At 35.2% G+C, this 21285-nt stretch overlaps 1 protein-coding gene across 1 annotated transcript in view; it reads left to right on the top strand.

Moving 5' to 3' along the window:
• The window catches only part of FSIP2 (fibrous sheath interacting protein 2), a 149125-nt gene that overhangs the window by 45778 nt on the left and 82062 nt on the right, over positions 1-21285 (top strand). Inside the window, exons 10-13 of the mRNA XM_061433413.1 lie at positions 5896-6008; positions 6941-6986; positions 8183-8289; positions 15825-15885. Of these exons, the coding sequence (XP_061289397.1) occupies positions 5896-6008; positions 6941-6986; positions 8183-8289; positions 15825-15885 (327 nt within the window). The remainder of the gene's footprint in view (positions 1-5895; positions 6009-6940; positions 6987-8182; positions 8290-15824; positions 15886-21285) is intronic.

The following is a 21285-nucleotide window of genomic DNA, read 5'->3' as shown; positions in this document are numbered from 1 at the left end:
TGAGTATTTTTTCATATGCTTTTTGCCTTTTGTAAATCCTGCCTAGTGAAGTAGCTGTTGAAGCCTTTTCCTCATTTTTATTTGGACAGTTTTCTTACTATTGAATTTTGAAAGTTACTAATATATTCTGAATATAAGTCTTTTTCAGGTATGTGATTTGAAAATATTTTAATCTGTGACTTGCCTGTCAATTTTCCATTTCTAATTATTCAGTATGTCTATCCTTTTGCCCATATTGCACTACCTTTGATTATTGTAGCTTGTTATTGTCTTAAAATGAAGTAGTATAATTTCCAGCAAGTTTATTTTTCTTCCCAGTTTTTATGGACATTTTAATTCATTTGCCTGAGTATTAGTTTTATACTCAGCTTTACATCAAAAAATATGCCAGGGTTTTTGAATGAAAGAGAAATAAATCTTTACAGGGTCTTCCAATCCGTAAACATTGTATTTCTTCCTATTTGTTTAGGTCACCCTTGATTTCTTTCATAAGTGTTTTGTAGTTTTCAGCTTAGAAATCTTGTATATGTTCTGTTATATTTATGAATAAGTGCTTCATTTTTGTACATATACATGGTATTTTAAAAATTTGATTCCCAGTTGTCTGTGGCTATTGTTTTTACTGTATCTCTTTGTACAGATATTTTAGTGGTTTTGTTCAAGGTAATAGCATACTTACTTAGCTTATCACAATCAACTCTGACTAGACATTCTTACCTCTTTATGTTAAATGTAAAGTGTAAAATGTGTAAATCTTACCAGTATATTTGTTTCCTTATTCCTCTCCCCTTTGTTATTAGGTACCTTTTATATATTACATCTACATACACCAAACATGCACTCAGACAATGTAATCATTATTTAAATAACTAAACAGAGGTAGACAGTCTATTATATTTAGTCAAATAATTTACATTTTGGTTGCCTTTTAACTCCTGATGTTTCTGGTTATTTTTATTCTTTTTATCTTAACTTTTTTTCTATTGGAGTATAGCTGATTAACAATTCTGTGTTAGTTTCAGGTGTACAGAAAAGTAACATATACATATATCTATTCTTTTTCAAATATCTTTTGATGTGAAGGAATTCTTAATTCAGTACAATAAAATTTCACATATTTTCATTATAGTTTGTATGTTTTGTTACTTTTTCAGGCTCATTTGTATGAATTCTCTTTGATATTGAAAAATTATTAATCTTTTACCTTATTTGTGGAAAATATTTTCATCATTTTGTTAATGGCATTTTTAGCCTTTCTTATTAAACATTTCAAACATAAGCAAAAACCAACAGAATACTTATGTGCCTCTCTTTCAATTTCAACAATTCATAGACTATTTTGTTTTGTCTGTGCCCTCAACTTCTCCCTGGTGCCCTATTGTTTTAAAGCACGTCACACACATTATTTCATCCATCAGTATATTATTATGTACCTAAAAGATAAGGATTATTTTTAATGCATAATCACAATATCATGATCGCATTACACAAATGAATAAGTCATTAATGTAAAGTGAAAGAAAGTGAAGCCGCTCAGTTGTGTTCAACTCTTTGCGACCCCATGGAATGTAGCCTACCAGGCTCCTCTGTCCATGGGATTTTCCAGGCAAGCGTACTGGAATGGGTTGCCATTTCCTTCTCCAGGGGATATTCCCAACCCAGGGATCGAACCCAGGTCTCCCGAATTGCAGGCAAACGCTTTACCGTCTGAGCCACCAGGGAAGCCCTTAAGGGAAGTCCTTAATGTAATCAGACATTAAATCACTATTCAGCTTTCCAGTAATCTCATAAATATCACAAAAATATTTGAAGTTACTTTGAATCTACATTGACAAATATTGCAATGGTTTGTATATCTTCTGAGTCTCTTTTAATCTATGGATTCTCCTTCCATATATCCTTCTTCTTCCCTCCTTCCCTTCCTCCTCTTTTTTCAAACTATAGTTTGTTTGTTTCAGAAATTGAATTGCTTGCCTTGTTGAGCTCCTCAGTGACTGAACTTTTGCTGATTGCATCTATATGGTGTATGTTATTTCTTCTGTATTTCTAATAAAGTATCAGTTTATTTACTTTCAGGTTCAGGTTCTTTAGCAAGGTTGATTCATAGATGGTAGTGTATCTTTCTATCAGGAAGCACCATAATATTGCACTGTTTTTCTCTTTGTGATATTAACAGCCATTTGTGCTCAAGGACTGATCCATGAATTAATTATAGGTTTCAAAATTGGGTTAATTCCATCATCTCTTCTTTATAAATTAGAATGGTCTAATAAAAAGAAATTTACCCTCAACTTCTGATTGGTTACATTGTGATACAGATATTTAAGAATAGCAGACGGATGCTTAATACTTTAACATCATTTATTAGTTTTTAAAATAATGAATTATTTCAGTAGCATCTTCCATGCATGTGTGCTATGTCGCTTCAGTCATGTCCAACTCTTTGTAACGCTATGGACTGTAGCCCACCAGGATCCTCTGTCAATGGGATTGTCCAGGCAAGAATACTGGAGTGTGTTGCTATGCCCCCCTCCAGGGGATCTTGCCGAGCCAGAGATCAAACCTGACTCTCTTGCATTACTGGCAGTTTCCTGCATTCAGTGAGATTCTTTATGCACTGACCTACCAGGGAAACTGTCCATAATGCTATTACTGTGCTTGTTTACGCTGAAATAAACAAGCACAGCAATTATATACTGTGCTTGTTTGTGCTTGTTTATGCAGCTGTAGCAGGTGAGAGCCCCTTCAAGATAACTCTTGAGTCCTTTTTGACACAACCCTATTGATTTTTGTTAGCTTTCTTGTTAACTGAGAAGCTTATTCTGTACACATTCAGTTGTTTTCAACCAATGAATTTCATTGGCATCTTTGAAAAGATGAAGTGATATATATAGTTGGACCTATTTCTGGACATGCTGTTTTGTTTCATTGGTCTGTTTACCCTTATGTGAAAACAGTATTCTATTAATTACTTTAGCCTTATAATGAGTCTTGAAATTTGGCAGTTTGAGTTCTCCAACATTAATTGCTTTTCTAGGTTAACTTAGTTGTTCTAGGGCCATTGCATTTCCATAGAAATTTTAATTTTTAATTGAAGTATAGTTTATTTACAATATTATGTTAGTTTCAGGTGTAAAAATTATTCAGGGTTTTTTGTAAATTATATTCCATTATAGGTTATTACAAGCTATTGAGTATAATTCCTTGTGCTATACATCAAATCCTTGTTGTTTTATCTATTTTATGAATATAGTTTGTATCCATTAATCCTATACTAATTTGTCTCTCCCTTACTCCATCTCCCCTACATAACCATCTTTGTTTTCTAAGTCTGTAAGTCTGGTTCCATTTTGTAGAGATTCACTTGTATTACCTTTTAGATTCCACATATAAGTGATATCATAAAGTATTTGTCTCTCTCTATAGCATTTACTGGTGGCTCAGAGGTTAAAGTGTCTGCCTGCAATGTGGGAGACCCAGGTTCGATCCCTGGGTCAGGAAGATCCCCTGGAGAAGGAAATGGTAACCCACTCTAGTATTCTTGCCTGAAGAATCCCATGGACGGAGAAGCCTGGTAGGCTACAGTCCACGAGGTCACAAAGAGTTGGACACGACTGAGCGACTTCACTTTCACTTTCATATGACTGACTTCACTAAGCATAATATTCTCTCTAGGTCCATCCATGTTACTGCAAATGGCAATATCTCATTCTTTTTATGGCCACATAATATTCCATTTTGTGTATATGTATGTATATCTTAAGCCAATCATTTTCTGATGGGCACTTGAATTATTTCCATATCTTGACTATTGTAAATAGCAGTGCTTTGAACATTGGCATGCGTGTATCTTTTCAGCTCTCTAGTTTCTACAACTGTCATTTGGAATTTTTGTGGGTTCACCTTTCATTTCTTTTTCTTGCTGGCCAGGACTTCCAGAACAATGTTGAACAAAAAGGTGATTGTCTACATCCTGATCTTGTTCTAAAATTTAAGGCTAAGTGATCAATATAAACTAAAATATTAGCTCTAGAGATTTGAAGATAACTTTTAACAAAGGAAAGACATATCCTCTCATACTCCCATTCACTAAGAAGTTTCATCATGAATGGGTGTTGTTTTCCCATGTTTTTCCTTGCATCTTGGAGATAATCATCTAAATTTCCTTCTTTTTGGTCCTACTGTGGTAAGTTACTTTGACATATTTTTGAATAATAAACCACCTTATGTTCTTGGGATAAACATCACTTATTCATTATGTATTATTTTCTAGTATATATTGTCGCTGCTGCTAAGTCGCTTCAGTCGTGTCTGACTCTGTGCAACCCCATAGACGGCAGCCCACCAGGCTCCCCCGTCCCTGAGATTCTCCAGGCAAGAACACTGGAGTGGGTTGCCATTTCCTTCTCCAATGCATGAAAGTGAAAAGTAAAAGTCAAGCCGCTCAGTCATGTCCGACTCTTAGCGATCCCATGGACTGCAGCCTACCAGGCTCCTCTGTCCATGGGATTTTCCAGGCAAGAGTACTGGAGTGGGGTGCCATTGCCTTCTCCAGTATATATTGTTAGATTCAGTTTATTTATAATTTTTACATCTTTTGACATGGGAGGATATTGACTGAGTTTTTCTTATAATGTCTTGTAATTTTTATATGATTTTTATATGTGAGTGATTCTGATCTCAAAGTATGAGTTAGGAGATGAGTTCACTCCTCTTCATTTTTCTGGATGAATTTGTGTAGAATTAGTGTAAATTCTTCCTTTGGTATGTTGTATAATTCAGAAGGAAAGTCATTTGAGCCTAGAGTTTCTTTGTGGAAATGTTTTAAAGTACACATTCCATTTATTAAATAGATATGTTCTTCATATTTTCTATTTGTTCATGAATGTGATTTGGTCATTTTTTGTTTTTGATGGAATATATATCTCATTTTATAAGTTATTGCTATACCTTTTCATAATTTATTATTTTTAGCATCATGGAAATGGCAACCCACTCCAGTGTTCTTGCCTGGAGAATCCCAGGGACAGGGGAGCCTGGTGGGCTGCCGTCTATGGGGTCGCACAGAGTCGGACATGACTGAAGCGACTTAGCAGCAGCAGCATAGACTCTGTTATGCCATTATCTCTGTGTCTTCTCTTTTTCCTGATCAGTCTGACTTATCAGTTTTATTTAAACTGTTTATTTTCTCTTGTTTTTCTATTTCCTTTTCACTTAGATCTTATTTCTTTTCTTCTGCCTATTAAGTGTGACAAGGTTGTGGAAGAATTAAAATTTTGATACACTGCTGAATAGTATGATACGGTACAACCACTTTGGAAAACAGTCTGACATTTCTTAAAACTAGACATACACCTACCATATGACCTAGCCATCCACTACTATGTATTTACTCAATAAAAATGAAAACATATACTCACTAAAACTTGTGCAGGTAAATTTCTAAATATTTGTAAGTTGCCAAAACTGTAAATCTCAAACAACAGAGGAGTAGATAAAAATAATTGTGACAAATCCATTGAATGGAATAATTTTTAGAAATAAAATGAATGAATTTTTAAAACATACAATATTATGTTGAGTGAAAGAAGCCAGGCAGAAAAAAAGAATACATACTATATGATACCATTCCTATCAAAATTCTAGAAAATGCAAATAAATCTTGTGTTAGAAGTACAGAGCAGTGTTGTCAAGAGAGTGGGAATAAAGAGATGGATGGATTACAGGTGAATGAGAGAACCTTCAGGGGGTATTATAAATTTTATTTTGGTTGTAGTGATGGCTTCACAGTTATGAGCATATTTTTAAATTCAGGAAACTATACAGTTAAAATAAGTACAGTTTATGTTACTTCAATTATACTTAATATGCTGTTTCTCTTTCATTTACTTTTAGGACCCTGTGTAAACACTCTTCAGAGATCTTTAAGTAGTTCAAAGAATGTTGCCAAAAAACCTGTACCTGCTGTTGTTTGTCGGCTAGATGCACAAGATTATACTGAACAAAAGGTATAAAATTATGTCTCAAACTTTTGTATGCTGATTATTAATTTATCTAGTTAACTGTTGCTTCTATGAACCACCTCCTTCTCTAGCATGTTAACTTATCTGTTAGGTATATTAGGGTCTATTCCTGAGAACTGATCCTTTCCCCTGTATGTACTGATTTACCTTTGTGGTAAATTCACTATGTAATTTAGCAGAAACTAATCCAAACAATCATTTAGCAACTGCAATGATAATATCTAATATCTATTGAGCATCTGTTGGCCAAAGCCCTGTGGCTTTTTCCAGAAGGAAGAGAAAATGAATAAACTGGTCACATAGGATACATAATCTTCCCTCCTGAGGACTTATTATTTAGGGAAGCAGATAGACACACAAAAAAATGTTTTACAGTAAGTAAAGAATATGGAATGATACATTTTATTTTGATTCTAAGCAATGTGTTTTTAAAGCATTAATTGGATTAGAATAGTTTGGATTGTACTTCCCTGAAACAAAGCAAATGACTAAAATGACTAAAGTTTTTAGAATCAGCCATTAAATAGATTACCATGAATTTAAACAAAGTATGGAATACTGGAAAAAGTGAAGTCGCTCAGTCGTGTCTGACTCTTTGCGACCCCATGGACTGTAGCCTACAAGGCTCCTCTGTCCATGAAATTTTCCAGGCAAGAGTACTGGAGTGGGTTGCCATTTCCTTCTCCAGGGGATCTTCCCCACTGGCCACATACTAAACTCAATTTTGAACTAGTGAAATACCTATAGAACTAGTACCTACCTGTAGAAGGTACCCTAGGAAGCTGGTATTAAGTATTACCCCTGAGACAGTTGGAAGATTAAAGACAAGAAAATCTGTATTAATTTGGTTGACTGATGGAAGGCAAATCTCTTTAAGAAGTAAAGTTACTAACTATCTTTAATGTTGTGCCATTTAGAAAGATGGAGAGACAAGTGAAAAACCAAGTGTTTTTGATGACAGAGGTAAGAAAATAAAAAACATTTCATAATTGTTCTGTTATTTGTTAAGTACCTAATTATGGTTTCACCATATAGTTTCTCAAGTTGTTTTATTTGATTATAAAAGTCATGGTTATTTTGGAAAATAAAGCATGATATGAAACTATGAATTTTGATTTGTAAATTAGCCTATATATTTGAATGATTGCTTGATGAGGATGGTTTTTGAAAATTGTGAGGTGTGGGCAAGTTAGAATACCTGCTGTAACTATTCCAGTGATAAATAGAGTAAGGTACTGACATACTATGGTTCAGTAGGTTACAATACAGAGCACTTCCCAGGAAGGCCCTCGTGTCCCACTGCCATATATTCCTCATAGGCAATATATCCTAATTTGTATCTCCTCTTGAATGGAATATACAAAAGCTAAGTTTTTATGCATGTTGTTAGATTTCTGGAAGTCACCCAAAGCACTTCCATGCATATCCTACAGTATACACACATAGAACATGCTAGAACCCTCCATGTAGTACCCAATGACCACCTCAGATTCAATACAAAAATCAAATTCTTCATCCTCCTGTTTTTACCCAGGCACAAAACTTGACTAATCTTTGACTCTTCCTCCTTCTTAAATTTTGTATTCCAACATTACCAGTCTCTGTATAACCTACCTCCTTAGTTCCTCTTCCCCTCTCCTCTTTTCCATTCCCACAACTGCTGACTTTGTTTTGTCCATCCTTGAATATTTCAGTAATCTTTCCCCAACCTCTTCCTCTTCTTTTTAATTTACTATATATTTTGGTATAAAAGCAATTTTCCTAAAACACAGTTTTGGTTATTCCCCTATTCAAGTTGTGAATGGTTTTCCATTGCAGACTGAATGAAATGCAAATATCCAGTTAAATCTGCCAGTGGTTTGTGACTATAGGAATTAAATTGGCATAGTAGTATATGAATTAGGATCAGAGGTTAAGGATCTCAGACTTGGTTTTGAGGGCAGTGGTGAGCCACTAGAAATTTGTAGGCACTGAACATCAACAAAGCACATGTTATTCTTGGTGATACTGCCTTAACTCAGGTGAATCCCTGATTGATGTAACCCACTGATTGAGCTCAGTCAGCAGGGAGAACATTGAATCAGTTCTTTTCATGAACATTCATCCTGAATCCAGCAATATTATCTTTTTGTATGTAATTGTTTCTCTTCTTTGTCCAGGGGAGCCATGTGTCTCAACTCAAGATTCAATGATTTCACCTCAGAATTCAGCAACAAGAAATTTTCCCAGATCTTCAATGACTTATTTGAATCATTCAAAAGTTGAGGTATATAATATTTCCTTTGCTCCAAATGTGAATAATAAATGAAGTACTATTTTATGATCATCATTGGTTAAAAAAATTCATTCATGAAACTACTATACAGAACAACTTTGCTGCTGCTACTGCTGCTGCTAAGTCGCTTCAGTCATGCCTGACTCTGTGCGACCCCATAGACAGCAGCCCACCAGGCTCCCCCGTCCCTGGGATTCTCCAGGCAAGAACACTGGACTGGGTTGCCATTTCCTTCTCCAATGTGTGAAAGTTAAAAGTGGAAGTGAAGTCGCTCAGTCGTGTCTGACCCTCAGCGACCCCATGGACTGCAGCCTAGGCTCCTCTGTCCGTGGGATTTTCCAGGCAAGAGTACTGGAGTGGAGTGCCATTGCCTTCTTCGAGAACAACTTTACTCGCTGAAATTAATCATATCATAAAATTTCCCCAAAATAGGCTGCAACATATAGTTCATGGTACATACCTGTAACCTTCAGAGAAAGTATCAAATTAGGCTTATTTGATTGGGCTTTGGATAGTGCTGATAGATTGTTCTGAGACAGATCATTTCTTCCCATTGCCTTTTGACTAATGATTAGTTAATTGCTTTTGAAAAGTTACCAGCAAAAGTTCAGGGTGTGACATCTGGATATAACATAGATACATAGATACCTTTCTCTGTGGGTTGCCAACTTCCTATCACAGGAGTCAAAAAACACATCTTCCATTACGTTAGCAGCACAGTGTTAACTGGTTGAAAGAGATTTCAGTATACTCAAAATTTATTAAAATTTTTCTAAATGAATTCTATTTGATTACGGTAGAAAGTAACATCATTTTCTGTGTCCTCTAACGCATAATTTTTGAAAGAGCCCATTATATAAATTCATAAATGTGTGATTAATATAATATGCTTTTCTGTAGCACAGTTTTATTATGAACAAGCAGTTTACGTTTCAATGTTCTGCTGTGTTAATAACCACATTAAGCATGAAAAAGAAATTTTTTACTAACTCTTAACATCTAAAGTCCTCATATTGCCCAACAAATATTAAAGACTATGTCATTTACTAACAACCAAAAAAATGAAAAACTTCTTTAAATACATTTTATTATTGACCTTTTTTGAGTAATGTGTGTATTCTTAAATTTGCCATCTGTATTTCTTGAAAACGAATATGAAATGTCCACAAATATCTAGTTTATTATAGGCAATACCATTAGAATTTTATTATGAAAAGTATTACATCGTGTTTCCAACATGTACAAAGATTACCACTGTCAGAAAATGTATGTCTGATGGTCTGTGTTCAACTCTTAGATCTGGGAATTTAAAAAGTCTATTGTGAATTCACTGATTAGCTCTAGTAATCAACAAATTCAACAAAGTTGCAGGATACAAGGTCAACACAGAGAAATCACTTACACTCCTATATACTAGCATTGAAAAACCAGAAAGGAATTAAGGAATCAATACCATTCACCACTGCAACAAAAAGAATAAAATATCTAGGAATAAACCTACCTAAGAAGACATAGAAGCAAGGTCCTATGCTGTAAAGAGCAATATTGCATAGGAACCTGGAATGTTAGGTCCATGAATCAAGGCAAATTGGAAGTGGTCAACAAGAGATGGCAAGAGTGAATGTCGACATTCTAGGAATCAGCAAACTGAAATGGACTGGAATGGGTGACTTTAACTCAGATGACCATTATATCTACTACTGTGGGCAGGAATCCCTCAGAAGAAATGGAGTAGCCATCATGGTCAACAAAAGAGTCTGAAATGCAGTACTTGGATGCAATCTCAAAAATGACAGAATGATCTCTGTTCGTTTCCAAGGCAAACCATTCAATATCACAGTAATCCAAGTCTATGCCCCAACCAGGAACGCTGAAGAAGCTGGAGTTGAACAGTTCTATGAAGACCTACAAGACCTTTTAGAACTAACACCCACAAAAGATGTCCTTTTCATTATAGGGGACTGGAATGCAAAAGTAAGAAGTCAAGAAACACCTGGAGTAACAGGCAAATTTGGCTTTGGAATACGGAATGAAGCTGGGCAAAGACTAATAGAGTTTTGCCAAGAAAATGCACTGATCATAACAAACACCCACTTCCAACAACACAAGAGAAGACTCTACACAAGGACATCACCAGATGATCAACACCGAAATCAGATTGATTATATTCTTTGCAGCCAAAGATGGAGAAGCTCTATACAGTCAGCAAAAACAAGACCAGGGCTGACTGTGGCTCAGATCATGAACTCCTTATTGCCAAATTCAGAACTAAATTGAAGAAAGTAGGGAAAACCACTAGACCATACAGATATGACCTAAATCATATCCGTTATGAATATACACTGGAAGTGAGAAATAGATTTAAGGGCCTAGATCTGATATATAGAATGCCTGATGAACTGTGGAATGGGGTTGGTGACATTGCACAGGAGACAGGGATCAAGACCATCCCCATGGAAAATAAATGCAAAAAAGCAAAATGGCTGTCTGGGGAGGCCTTACAAATAGCTGTGAAAAGAAGAGAAGCAAAAAACAAAGGAGAAAAGGAAAGATACAAGCATCTGAATGCAGAGTTCCAAAGAATAGCAAAGAGATAAGAAAGCCTTCTTCAGCAATCAATGCAAAGAAATAGAGGAAAACAACAGAATGGGAAAGACTAGACATCTCTTCAAGAAAATTAGAGATACCAAGGGAACATTTCATGCAAAGATGGGCACAATAAAGGAGAGAAATGGTATGGACCTAACAGAAGCAGAAGATATTAAGAAGAGATGGCAAGAATACACAGAACTGTACAAAAAAGATCTTCACGACCCAGATAATCACGATGGTGTGATCACTCACCTAGAGCCAGACATCCTGGAATGTGAAGTCAAGTGGGCCTTAGGAAGCATCACTAAGAACAAAGCTAGTAGAGGTGATGGAATTCCAGTTGAGCTATTTCAAATCCTGAAAGATGATGCTGTGAAAGTGCTGCACTCAATATGCCAACAAATTTGGAAAACTCAACAGTGGCCACAGGACTGGAAAAGGTCAGTTTTCATTCCAATCCCAAAGAAAGGCAATGCCAAAGAATGCTCAAACTACCACAGAATTGCACTTATCTCACACACTAGTAAAGTAATGCTCAAAATTCTCCAAGCCAGGCTTCAGCAATACATGAACCGTGAACTTCCTGATGTTCAAGCTGGTTTTAGAAAAGGCAAAGAAACCAGAGATCAAATTGCCAATATCCGCTGGATCATGGAAAAAGCAAGAGAGTTCCAGAAAAACATCTATTTCTGCTTTATTGACTATGCCACAGCTTTTGACTGTGTGGATCACAATAAACTGTGGAAAATTCTGAAAGAGATAGGAATACCAGACCACCTGACCTGCCTCTTGAGAAACCTGTATGCAGGTCAGAAAGCAACAGTTAGAACCAGACATGGAACAACAGACTGGTTCCAAATAGGAAAAGGAGTACGTCAGGGCTGTATATTGTCACCCTGTTTATTTAACTTATATGCAGAGTACATCATGAGAAACACTGGACTGGAAGAAACACAAGCTGGAATCAAGATTGCCAGGAGAAATCTCAATAACCTCAGATATGCAGCTGACACCACCCTTATGGCAGAAAGTGAAGAGGAACTCAAAAGCCTCTTGATGAAAGTGAAAGTGGAGAGTGAAAAAGTTGGCTTAAAGCTCAACATTCAGAAAACGAAGATCATGGCATCTGGTCCCATCACTTCATGGGAAATAGATGGGGAAACAATGGAAACAGTGTCAGACTTTATTTTTGGGGCTCCAAAATCACTGCAGATGGTGACTGCAGCCATGAAATTAAAAGATGCTTACTCCTTGGAAGGAAAGTTATGACCAACCTAGATAGCATATTCAAAAGCAGAGACATTACTTTGCCTACAAAGGTCTGTCTAGTCGAGGCTATGGTTTTCCTGTGGTCATGTATGGATGTGAGAGTTGGACTATGAAGAAGGCTGAGTGCCAAAAAATTGATGCCTTTGAACTGTGGTGTTGGAGAAAACTCTTGAGAGTCCCTTGGACTGCAAGGAGATCCAACCAGTCCATTCTGAAGGAGATCAGCCCTGGGATTTCTTTGGAAAGAATGATGCTAAAGCTGAAACTTCAGGACATTGGCCACCTCATGCGAAGAGTTGACTCATTGGAAAAGACTCTGATGCTGGGAGGGATTGGGGGCAGGAGGAGAAGGGGATGACAGAGGATGAGATGGCTGGATGGCATCACTGACTCGATGGACGTGAGTCTGTTTGAACTCTGGGTGTTGATGGACAGGGAGGCTTGGCGTGCTGCAATTCATGGGGTCGCAAAGAGTCGGACACGACTGAGCGACGGAACTGAACTGAACTGAAGAAGGCAAATGACCTGTATACAGAAAGCTGTGACACTGATGAAAGAAGTCAAAGATGACATAAAGAGATGGAGAGATATTCCATGTTCCTGGGTAGGATGAATCAGTATTGTGAAAATACTATACTACTGAATGCAATCTGCAGATTCAGTGTGATCCCTATCAAATTACCAATGGCTTTTTTCATAGAACTAGAACAAAAAATTTCATGATTCATATGGAATAGCCAGAGCAGTGTTGAGAAAGAAGGATGGAACTGGAAGAATCAACCTTCCTGACTTCAGACTGTACTTAAATGCTACAGATATCAAGACAGTACAGTACTGGCACAAAAACAGAAATATTGATCATTGGAACAAATAGAGAACCCAGAGATAAACCTACATACCTAAGGGTACCTTATTCTTGACAGAGGATGCAAGAATTTACAATGGGGCAAGACAGCCTCTTCAATAAGTGGTGCTAGGAAAACTGGTCAGCTACATGCAAAAAATGAAATTAGAACACTTCCTAATGCCATACACAAAGATGTGGATTACTCAAAATGGATTAAAGACCTAAATGTAAGACCAGAAACTATTAAACTCTTATAGGCAGAACAGTCAATGACATAAATCAAAGCAAGATCTTCTGTGATCCACATCCTAGAGTAATGGAAATAAAAACAAAAGTAAACAAGAGGGACATAATAAAACTTAAAAGCTTTTCCACAGCAAAGGAAACTACAAACAAGGTGAAAAAACAACCCTTGGAATGAAAGAAAATGATAACAAAGGGAACAATGATAAAGAATTAATTTCAAAATGTACAAGCAGCTCATACAACTCAATACCAGGAAAGCAAACAACCCAGTCAAAAAGTGGGAAAGGAACCTGAAGAGACATTTCTCCAAAGAAGACATACAGATGGCTAACAACCACATGAAAAGATGCTCAACATCACTCATTATTAGATAAGTGCAAGTCAAAACTAAAGTGAGATACCACCTCACACCAGTCAGAATGCCCATCATTGAAAAGTCTACAAACAATAAATGCTGGAGAGGGTGTGGAGAAAAGGGAACCCTCTTGCATTGCTGGCGGGAATGTAAACTGATATAGCCACTACGGAAGACAGTATGGAGACTCCTTAAAAAGCTAGGAATAAAACCATCATATGACCCAGCAATCCTATTCCTAGACATATACCCTGAGGAAATCAAAATTGAAAAAGACACCTGTCCCCCAATGTTCATTGCTACACTTTATACAATATCTAAAACATGGAAGCAACCTAGATGTCCATCAATGGATGAATGGATAAAGAAGTTATGCTATATATATACAATGGAATACTACTCAGCCATAAAAAGGAACACATCTGAATCTATTCAATGAGGTGGATAAAACTGGAACCTATTATACAGAGTGAAGTAAGTCAGAAAGAGAAATGTAAATATAGCATGCTGCTGCTGCTTCTGTTAAGTCGCTTCAGTCATGTCCGACTCTTTGCGACCCCATAGACTGCAGCCCACCAGGCTCCCCGATCCCTGGGATTCTCCAGGCAAGAATACTGGAGTGGGTTGCCATTTCCTTCTCCAATGCATGAAAGTGAAAAGTGAAAGTGAACTCGCTCAGTCGTGTCTGACTCTTCGTGACCCCATGGACTACAGCCCACCAGGCTCCTCCGTCCATGGGATTTTTCAGGCAAGAGTACTGGAGTGGGGTGCCACTGCCTTCTCCAAATATAGCATACTGACACATATATATGGAGTCTGAAGAGATAGCACTGATGAATTTATGTTCAGAGCAGCAGTAGAGAAACAGACATAGAGAACAGACCTATGGACATGGTGGGATGAGAGGAGGGAGAAGGGGAAATATGAAGAGAGTAACATAGAAATTTATAATACCATATGTAAAAGAGATAGCCAATGGGAATTTGATGTCTGACTCAGGCAACTCAAACAGGGGCTCTGTGACAGGCTGAAGGGTGGGATGGGAGAGAGGAGACATGGGTGTACCTATGGCTGATTCTTGTCGATATATGACAGAAAACCACAAAATTCTGTAAAGCAATTTTCCTTCAATTTAAAAAAAAATTATTTTTAAAGCCTATTGTGAAATTCCCTGGCACTCCAGTGGTTAGGACTTGGCATTTCGCTGTTGGAGGTCTGGGTTTCATACCTGGTTTGGAACTTATGATCCTGCAAGCTACACAGTGTAGCCCCCCAAAAAGAAAAAGTCTGTTGCACCTGATTCACTGCTCTCAAAGTTTCATATATTCAGAGAATCTGCAGTCTGCCTTCCAGCTCTATTTAAACGTTTATTCTTTTAGTGTTAAAAAAAAAAAGTACCTGTTCATTTATTCCATTGAGTTAGCTTTCTTACTAATCAGTGCACTCCAAAGATAGTTAATTTAACAGTAAATGATATTGTGCAGAAAAGAACAGGCTTGAGACTGCTGACTTTGTAGTGGCTTGCTTGCAAGACTGGCCTGTGGCTAGTGTTTGGGAACTTGGTTTTTCTAACATTCTCTAACTGATATGAAAATTCCCTAACTGAACAGGTACATACATGTACCTAGACTCTGCAGAAAATGTGATTTTTGTTGAACATATGATTTCCTTTTGGAAGGCTAGAATTTCAGATATGCATTAGGCAGAGGATGTCTTCATGATGAACCTTCAATAAAACCTTAAATGCTGAGTTTCTAATGGATTTCTGAGGCCAAAACATTACACACATGTACTTTTATTGCTGGAGAAAAGAGCATGTTCAAATGTGTCCTTTCACAGGAGGGGTAAAGCAACTGTGCTTATATTTTCCCAGACTCCTGCTGTCTTTTCCCTTTACTTATCCTATAGTGTATCCTTTTACTATTAGTATAATAAATATTAGATATGAATACACTATATTCTGAGTCCCCTGAGTCTTTGCAAACTACCACGTGTGCATAGTCTTGTGGCCCTCCTATAATATACCTATAAACTTGTTTAGTTCTGTAAATAATAGATGTAATATAGCCATCAAAATATGTGCATTTCTTTAAAAAATTACAGTTGAGAAAGTCTCAAAAATCATAAATCTTTGTGTTTTAAATATATAAATAATAGTTGATCAGATCCTGGAAAAAAATATTTGAAGATATTTGTTTTGTTGTTTGTGTTATGTAGAAGGAGATAAATGTTGACTGGAATGGAAGATCAAAGAGACCAAGCCTCTTATGCAAACCAGGTAAATATCAACAGCTCTTGAGTAAATCATGCAGTCTGTTAATTCATTTTTTCAACTAACATTTATTGAGCTCCTGATTCATGCCAAGTATAATGCTAAAGACTGAAAAGAGAAAATCCAAAGTTCAGTTATAGTGTAGTAAGAAGATAGACATGCCAATAACCACAACCCAATAAGGTAAGTACAATAAAGAAAGTAGTGTGCATACATATCACATATAAATATAAATATATGTAATATATATATATGTAAAATATAAAGAAGACAGTGCGTAGGTCTACCTAGGGTCCTCAGAGAAGCCTTTACAGAATAGGCCATAATTATGACATGAAGGAGGAGAAGGAATTTTCTATTTTAATTTTGAGAAAATTGGTACTTAATATTAATTGTTCTTTCTCTAAATATTGAGTGCCTTTTCAATGGAGAAGTTGCCTTGAATATTGTTTTATTATGTACATATATGAAACATAAATATGTGAAACATGATATAGATTGGTTCTGTACGTGAGTTTATTCCTAAGTAATTTTATCATTTTTATAAATATTTTTCTACATTCATGTATAAATAGGTTCCTAATGCTAGAGAAACACAGTAAAGTTTTTCCTTATTATTGAATTACCTCATGAAAATCTCTTGTTAATTTTAATATTTTTGCTCATATCTCTTTTTTCTTAATAAATAATTATGTGACAAAATTCTTAAAAATTCCCAAGTGTTTGTGCTCATTTTAATATCCTTTCTAAATATAATTACTGGAACTTCCAATATAAGTGGCATGGTAGTTAACAGTATGCCTGTTAAATTTGGGGTTTTACCTGAAATAGTTTTGTTGTTTCACCATTTAGGATATTTGCCTTTGCTTTTGGTAAATATACCTTTATTATCTTTAAATAATGTTTTTCCTATCTTATTAGGAATATTACAGCTGAAATTATGAATTTATTTTATGAAATAAAGTCATTTTAAAAATCTTGTAATTAGCCTCCAATTAAAATAAATAAATTTATATTTTAAAAAATCTTTTCTAGTACCTATTGATAGAATCATGTGATATTTTCTCCTTTGATTTATAAGGATGATATTGACAGATTCTATCATATACTATTTTCCTATTTCAGAAATAAATTGCACTCATGTTTTACTTTTGTATATTCTTTAAATTGAAGTAAAACATAATCAGAAAAGATTACAGAACAATATACAGCTTAATGAATTAACAAAGGAAAACACCCATGAAACCACAACATAGGAGAAATAGAACATTGCAAATCTAGTAGAAGGAAAGCCTAGTTATACTCACTCCCAATCAATATTCTCTCTTCTCACCAAATACTGTCATTATCTTGATTTCCGATGTAGTTTATATATATATATTTGTATATATTAGTGCAGTTCCCTACCATCTTATTATCAAACCAATACTCCACTGTCCTAATTCCAAAAGCCTTGTAACATATCTTGATATCCAGTAGAGCAAGTAGAGTATCTTGGCCCTTTGCCTTTCCATATAAATTTTCCAAGAATATATTTAAGTTTCCTTTAATTTCTCTCAATAATATTTATGCTTTTGTGTCTTAAATATATCTATTGGATTTATTCCTGGGAGCTTGATTTTTTAATGATATTTTAAAGAGTATCTTTTAAATTTGTATTTTTATATTTATCAATAGTCTAATGAAATAAAATTGTTTTCTATATTAGTCAGAAACTTGGGTAACCTCAATTATTATTCCTAGTAATTCATTTGCAGATTATTTTAGACTTTCTGTGTATATTATTGTTTCTTACAAGTGTCAGTATTTCTTCCTTTTCAACCCTTTATCTATTTTTTTTTTTTTTATATTTTAACTGTCTAGTAGCATTAGTGTGTGTTGAGCAAGGCAGTTTTTTATTCCCAGGCTGAGAGTGAAAACTTAACAAAAATGTCTGCTTATTTTTTTTTTTTCTTTTTAGATCTTAGCATATTAAGGATGTTGTCTTAAAGCCTTAAACTACTAAGTAAGATCTTTCATTATGATTGGATGTTGAGTTTTTTCCACCTGGATTTTGCTTTTGTTTTACATCTATTGAGATGGTTATATGATTTTTTTCCTTTATCTGGTTAATGAATTATGTTGATTTTTCAAAATGTTGTTCCAAACTTTTCTTGAAAGAAAGTGCAAGTGTTAGTCACTCAGTCGAGTCCATCTCTTGGTGACCTCATGGATTGTAGCTTGCCAGGCTCCCAAATCCATGGAATTCTCCAAGCAAGAATACCAAAGTAGAGTGGGTTGCCATTCTCTTTTCCAGGGAATCTTCCCAACCTATGGATTGAATCCAGGTCTCCTGCATTGCAAGCAGATTTTCTACCATCTGAGCTACCAGGGAAGCCCAATCTTTTCTTACTTCAAATAATAATCATATGATCATTATGTATTATTTTTCTCTGCACCTGGATTCAGTCTACTTAAGTTTGTTTTTAATTTCTTGCTTCTGTAGTGGTAACAGTGATTAGCTTATAATTTTCACTTCTCATACCTTTTTGACATGGTTGTGCTATTCTCATTAGTGTTTCATCCTTTATTTTCTTCTGGAAGAGCTAGGTAGAATATTGGGATGATTTTTTATTTCCCTTAAACATTGTATAGGATTTATTTGTGAAGCTGTCTAGGCTAGGAGTTACTTTGTTAGGTAGTTCTTAATTACAATTAAAAAATTGTTTTTTTCATTTTTAAAGTCTGTTGAATTTGTTTTTTAATTTATTTTTAAATGAAAATGAATATTTTTAATGGTAAAAGATACAATTCACAAAGAAGATAGATATCATAAACCATTAGATACCTAACAACAAAGATATATAAAACAAAAATCAGAAGAAATAAAAGGGAAATGAAAAAAGTATATAATCATGGTGAGACATATTAACATTTCTCTGAGAATATTTTATCTAGTGCAGAGAAGAATAAGAATAGTAGCATTTTGAATGATGTCATTAATAAATAAAATATAATAGATGTATACTTATATTAATCTTATATCCTACACAAATATGTTTAAATTTTGTGTTTCATATATTGTTATTAGAAGTCCATAGGATATTTAGGAAAACTGGCAAAAAGATAAACATTACTAAATTTCTAAAAGTAGAAATCTTTTTTGTGTGTGATTCAGTTATAATATACACATATATTATTTTTAAATTATTTTCCATTATAGGTTATTACAAGATATTGACTATAGTTCCCTGTGCTATACAATAAGCCTTTGTTGCTTGTTACATATCTATTTTTTTTAATTAGAAATCTAGTATTCTATTTACAGTAAGCCAAACAAGTAGAATCAAAATGTCATAAATGTTTTAGTTAGGCAGAAATTCATAAGTTTTCTAAAATATATATTATACGTATTATTTATATATATGTATACAAGAGGTTTTCTACTACATGTGATAAAGGCTTGAGAAAGAACATAAAAAAAAAGAGGTGGAAAAATTGGAAATCATAAACTAAATGAAATGGGAGCACTGAATATGAAATAAAAAAAGTGAAACAAACTAGATAAAAGTAAAATATCTTCATATAGTCCAGTTGTTTTTAAACATGACTGCTCATTAGAAACATATCTGAAGCCCTGACAAAAGGAAAAGCCATACCTGGGCATTTTTATTTTTCAAAAAATTCCAAGATACTTCTGATTAGCATCTGGATTTTAAAAAGTTATTACAGGTTTTTCTATTAAGTGGTAGTTTTGGTGATACAGAATTCTGTTATTTTTCTGTTAACCAGTCATGATACAGTGGTATTGAGTGATAGTTACATAATTGCTGTAGTGAAAACGTTGATCAGTTTTCACAATCAATAGCCAGCCAAAAAATAAAGATAAGTACAATCACAAGCCATAATGGGAACATCATTAACCTAACAATATAAAATAATTACATACACTTTGGGGGGATCAAGCAGAGTGAAGTGGAAGTGAATACATGCACATGTTTTCATCTCCTTAGCCAATCTATGTCTTTTGATTGGTGTACTTAATCCATTTACATTTAAGGTAATTATGGATATATATATGGGCTTCCCTGGTAGCTCAGCTGGTAAAGAATCTGCGTGCAATGCAGGAGATCCCAGCTCGGTTCCTGGATAGGGAAGATCCCCTGGAGAAGAGATAGGCTACCCACTCCAGTATTCTTGGGATTCCTTGGTGGCTCAGACAGTAAAGAATCTGCCTGTAACGTGGGAATCCTGTGTTTGATCCCTGGATTTGGAAGATCCCTGGAAGAGGGCATAGCAATCCACTCCAGTATTCTTGCCTGGAAAATCCCCATGGACAGAAGAGCCTGGTGGGCTATAGTCCATGGGGTCACAAAGAGTCAGACATTACTGAGCGATTAAGAACAGCATATGGATATGTATGATCCTATTATCATCCCCTTAATTGTTTTAGGTTTATTTTCTGTAGATAAGTCTTTTCCTTGTTTCCTGCCTAGAGAAATTCTTTTAGCATTTGTTGTAAGGCTGGTTTGGTGGTGCTGAATTATTTTCACATTTGCTTGTCTGGAAAGCTTTTGATTGATTCCTCCATCAGATCTGAAAGAGAGTCTTGCTCAGTAGAGTATTCTTGGTTGTAGGTTCTTCCCTTTCATCACTTTAAATATATCATGCCATTCCATTCTGGCTTGTAGAGTTTCTGTTGAGAAATCAGCTTGATGTGAGTTCCCTTGTATGTTATTTGTCATTTTTCCTTTATTGCTTTTAATATTTTATCTTTGTCTGTAATTCTTGTCATTTTGAATACTGTGTGTCTCAGTGTGTTCCTCCTTTTATTTATCCTGCCTGGGACTCTGTGTTTCCTGGACTTGGTTGACTATTTCCTTTCCCATGTTAGGGGAGTTTTCAGCTATTACCTCTTCAAGTATTTTCTCAGGTCCTTTCTCTTTCTCTTTCCTTCAGGGACCCCTATAATGCAAATGTTGGTGCATTTAATGTCCCTGAGGTCTCTTAGGCTGTTTTCATTTCTTTTCATTCTTTTTTTCTCTATTCTGTTCTGTGGCACTGATTTCAGCCATTCTGTGCTCCAGGGCATTTATCTGTTCTTCCGCCTCAGTTGTTGTTCTGCTACTAATTCCTTCTAGTGTATTATTCATCTGTTTGTTCTTTAGTTCCTCTAGGTCTTTGATAAACATTTCTTGCATCTTCTCAATATTTGCCTCGATTCTGTTTCTGAGATTCTAAATCATCTTCATTATCATTATTCTGAATTCTTTTTCTGGAAGGTTGCCTATATCCATTTCATTTAGTTGTTTTTCTGGGGTTTTATCTTGTCCCTTCATCTGGGACATAACTTTCTGCTTTTTCACACTGATTAACTTTCTGTAATGTGCTTTTTGCTTTAGTCACTGTGGGGATGTGGTTCTTCTT

Source organism: Bos javanicus, chromosome 2 (assembly GCF_032452875.1).
Source record: "Bos javanicus breed banteng chromosome 2, ARS-OSU_banteng_1.0, whole genome shotgun sequence".
Lineage (NCBI taxonomy): Eukaryota > Metazoa > Chordata > Mammalia > Artiodactyla > Bovidae > Bos > Bos javanicus.
The sequence above is the reverse complement of the archived record's forward strand: the minus strand, read 5'-3'. Positions and strand labels throughout refer to the sequence as shown.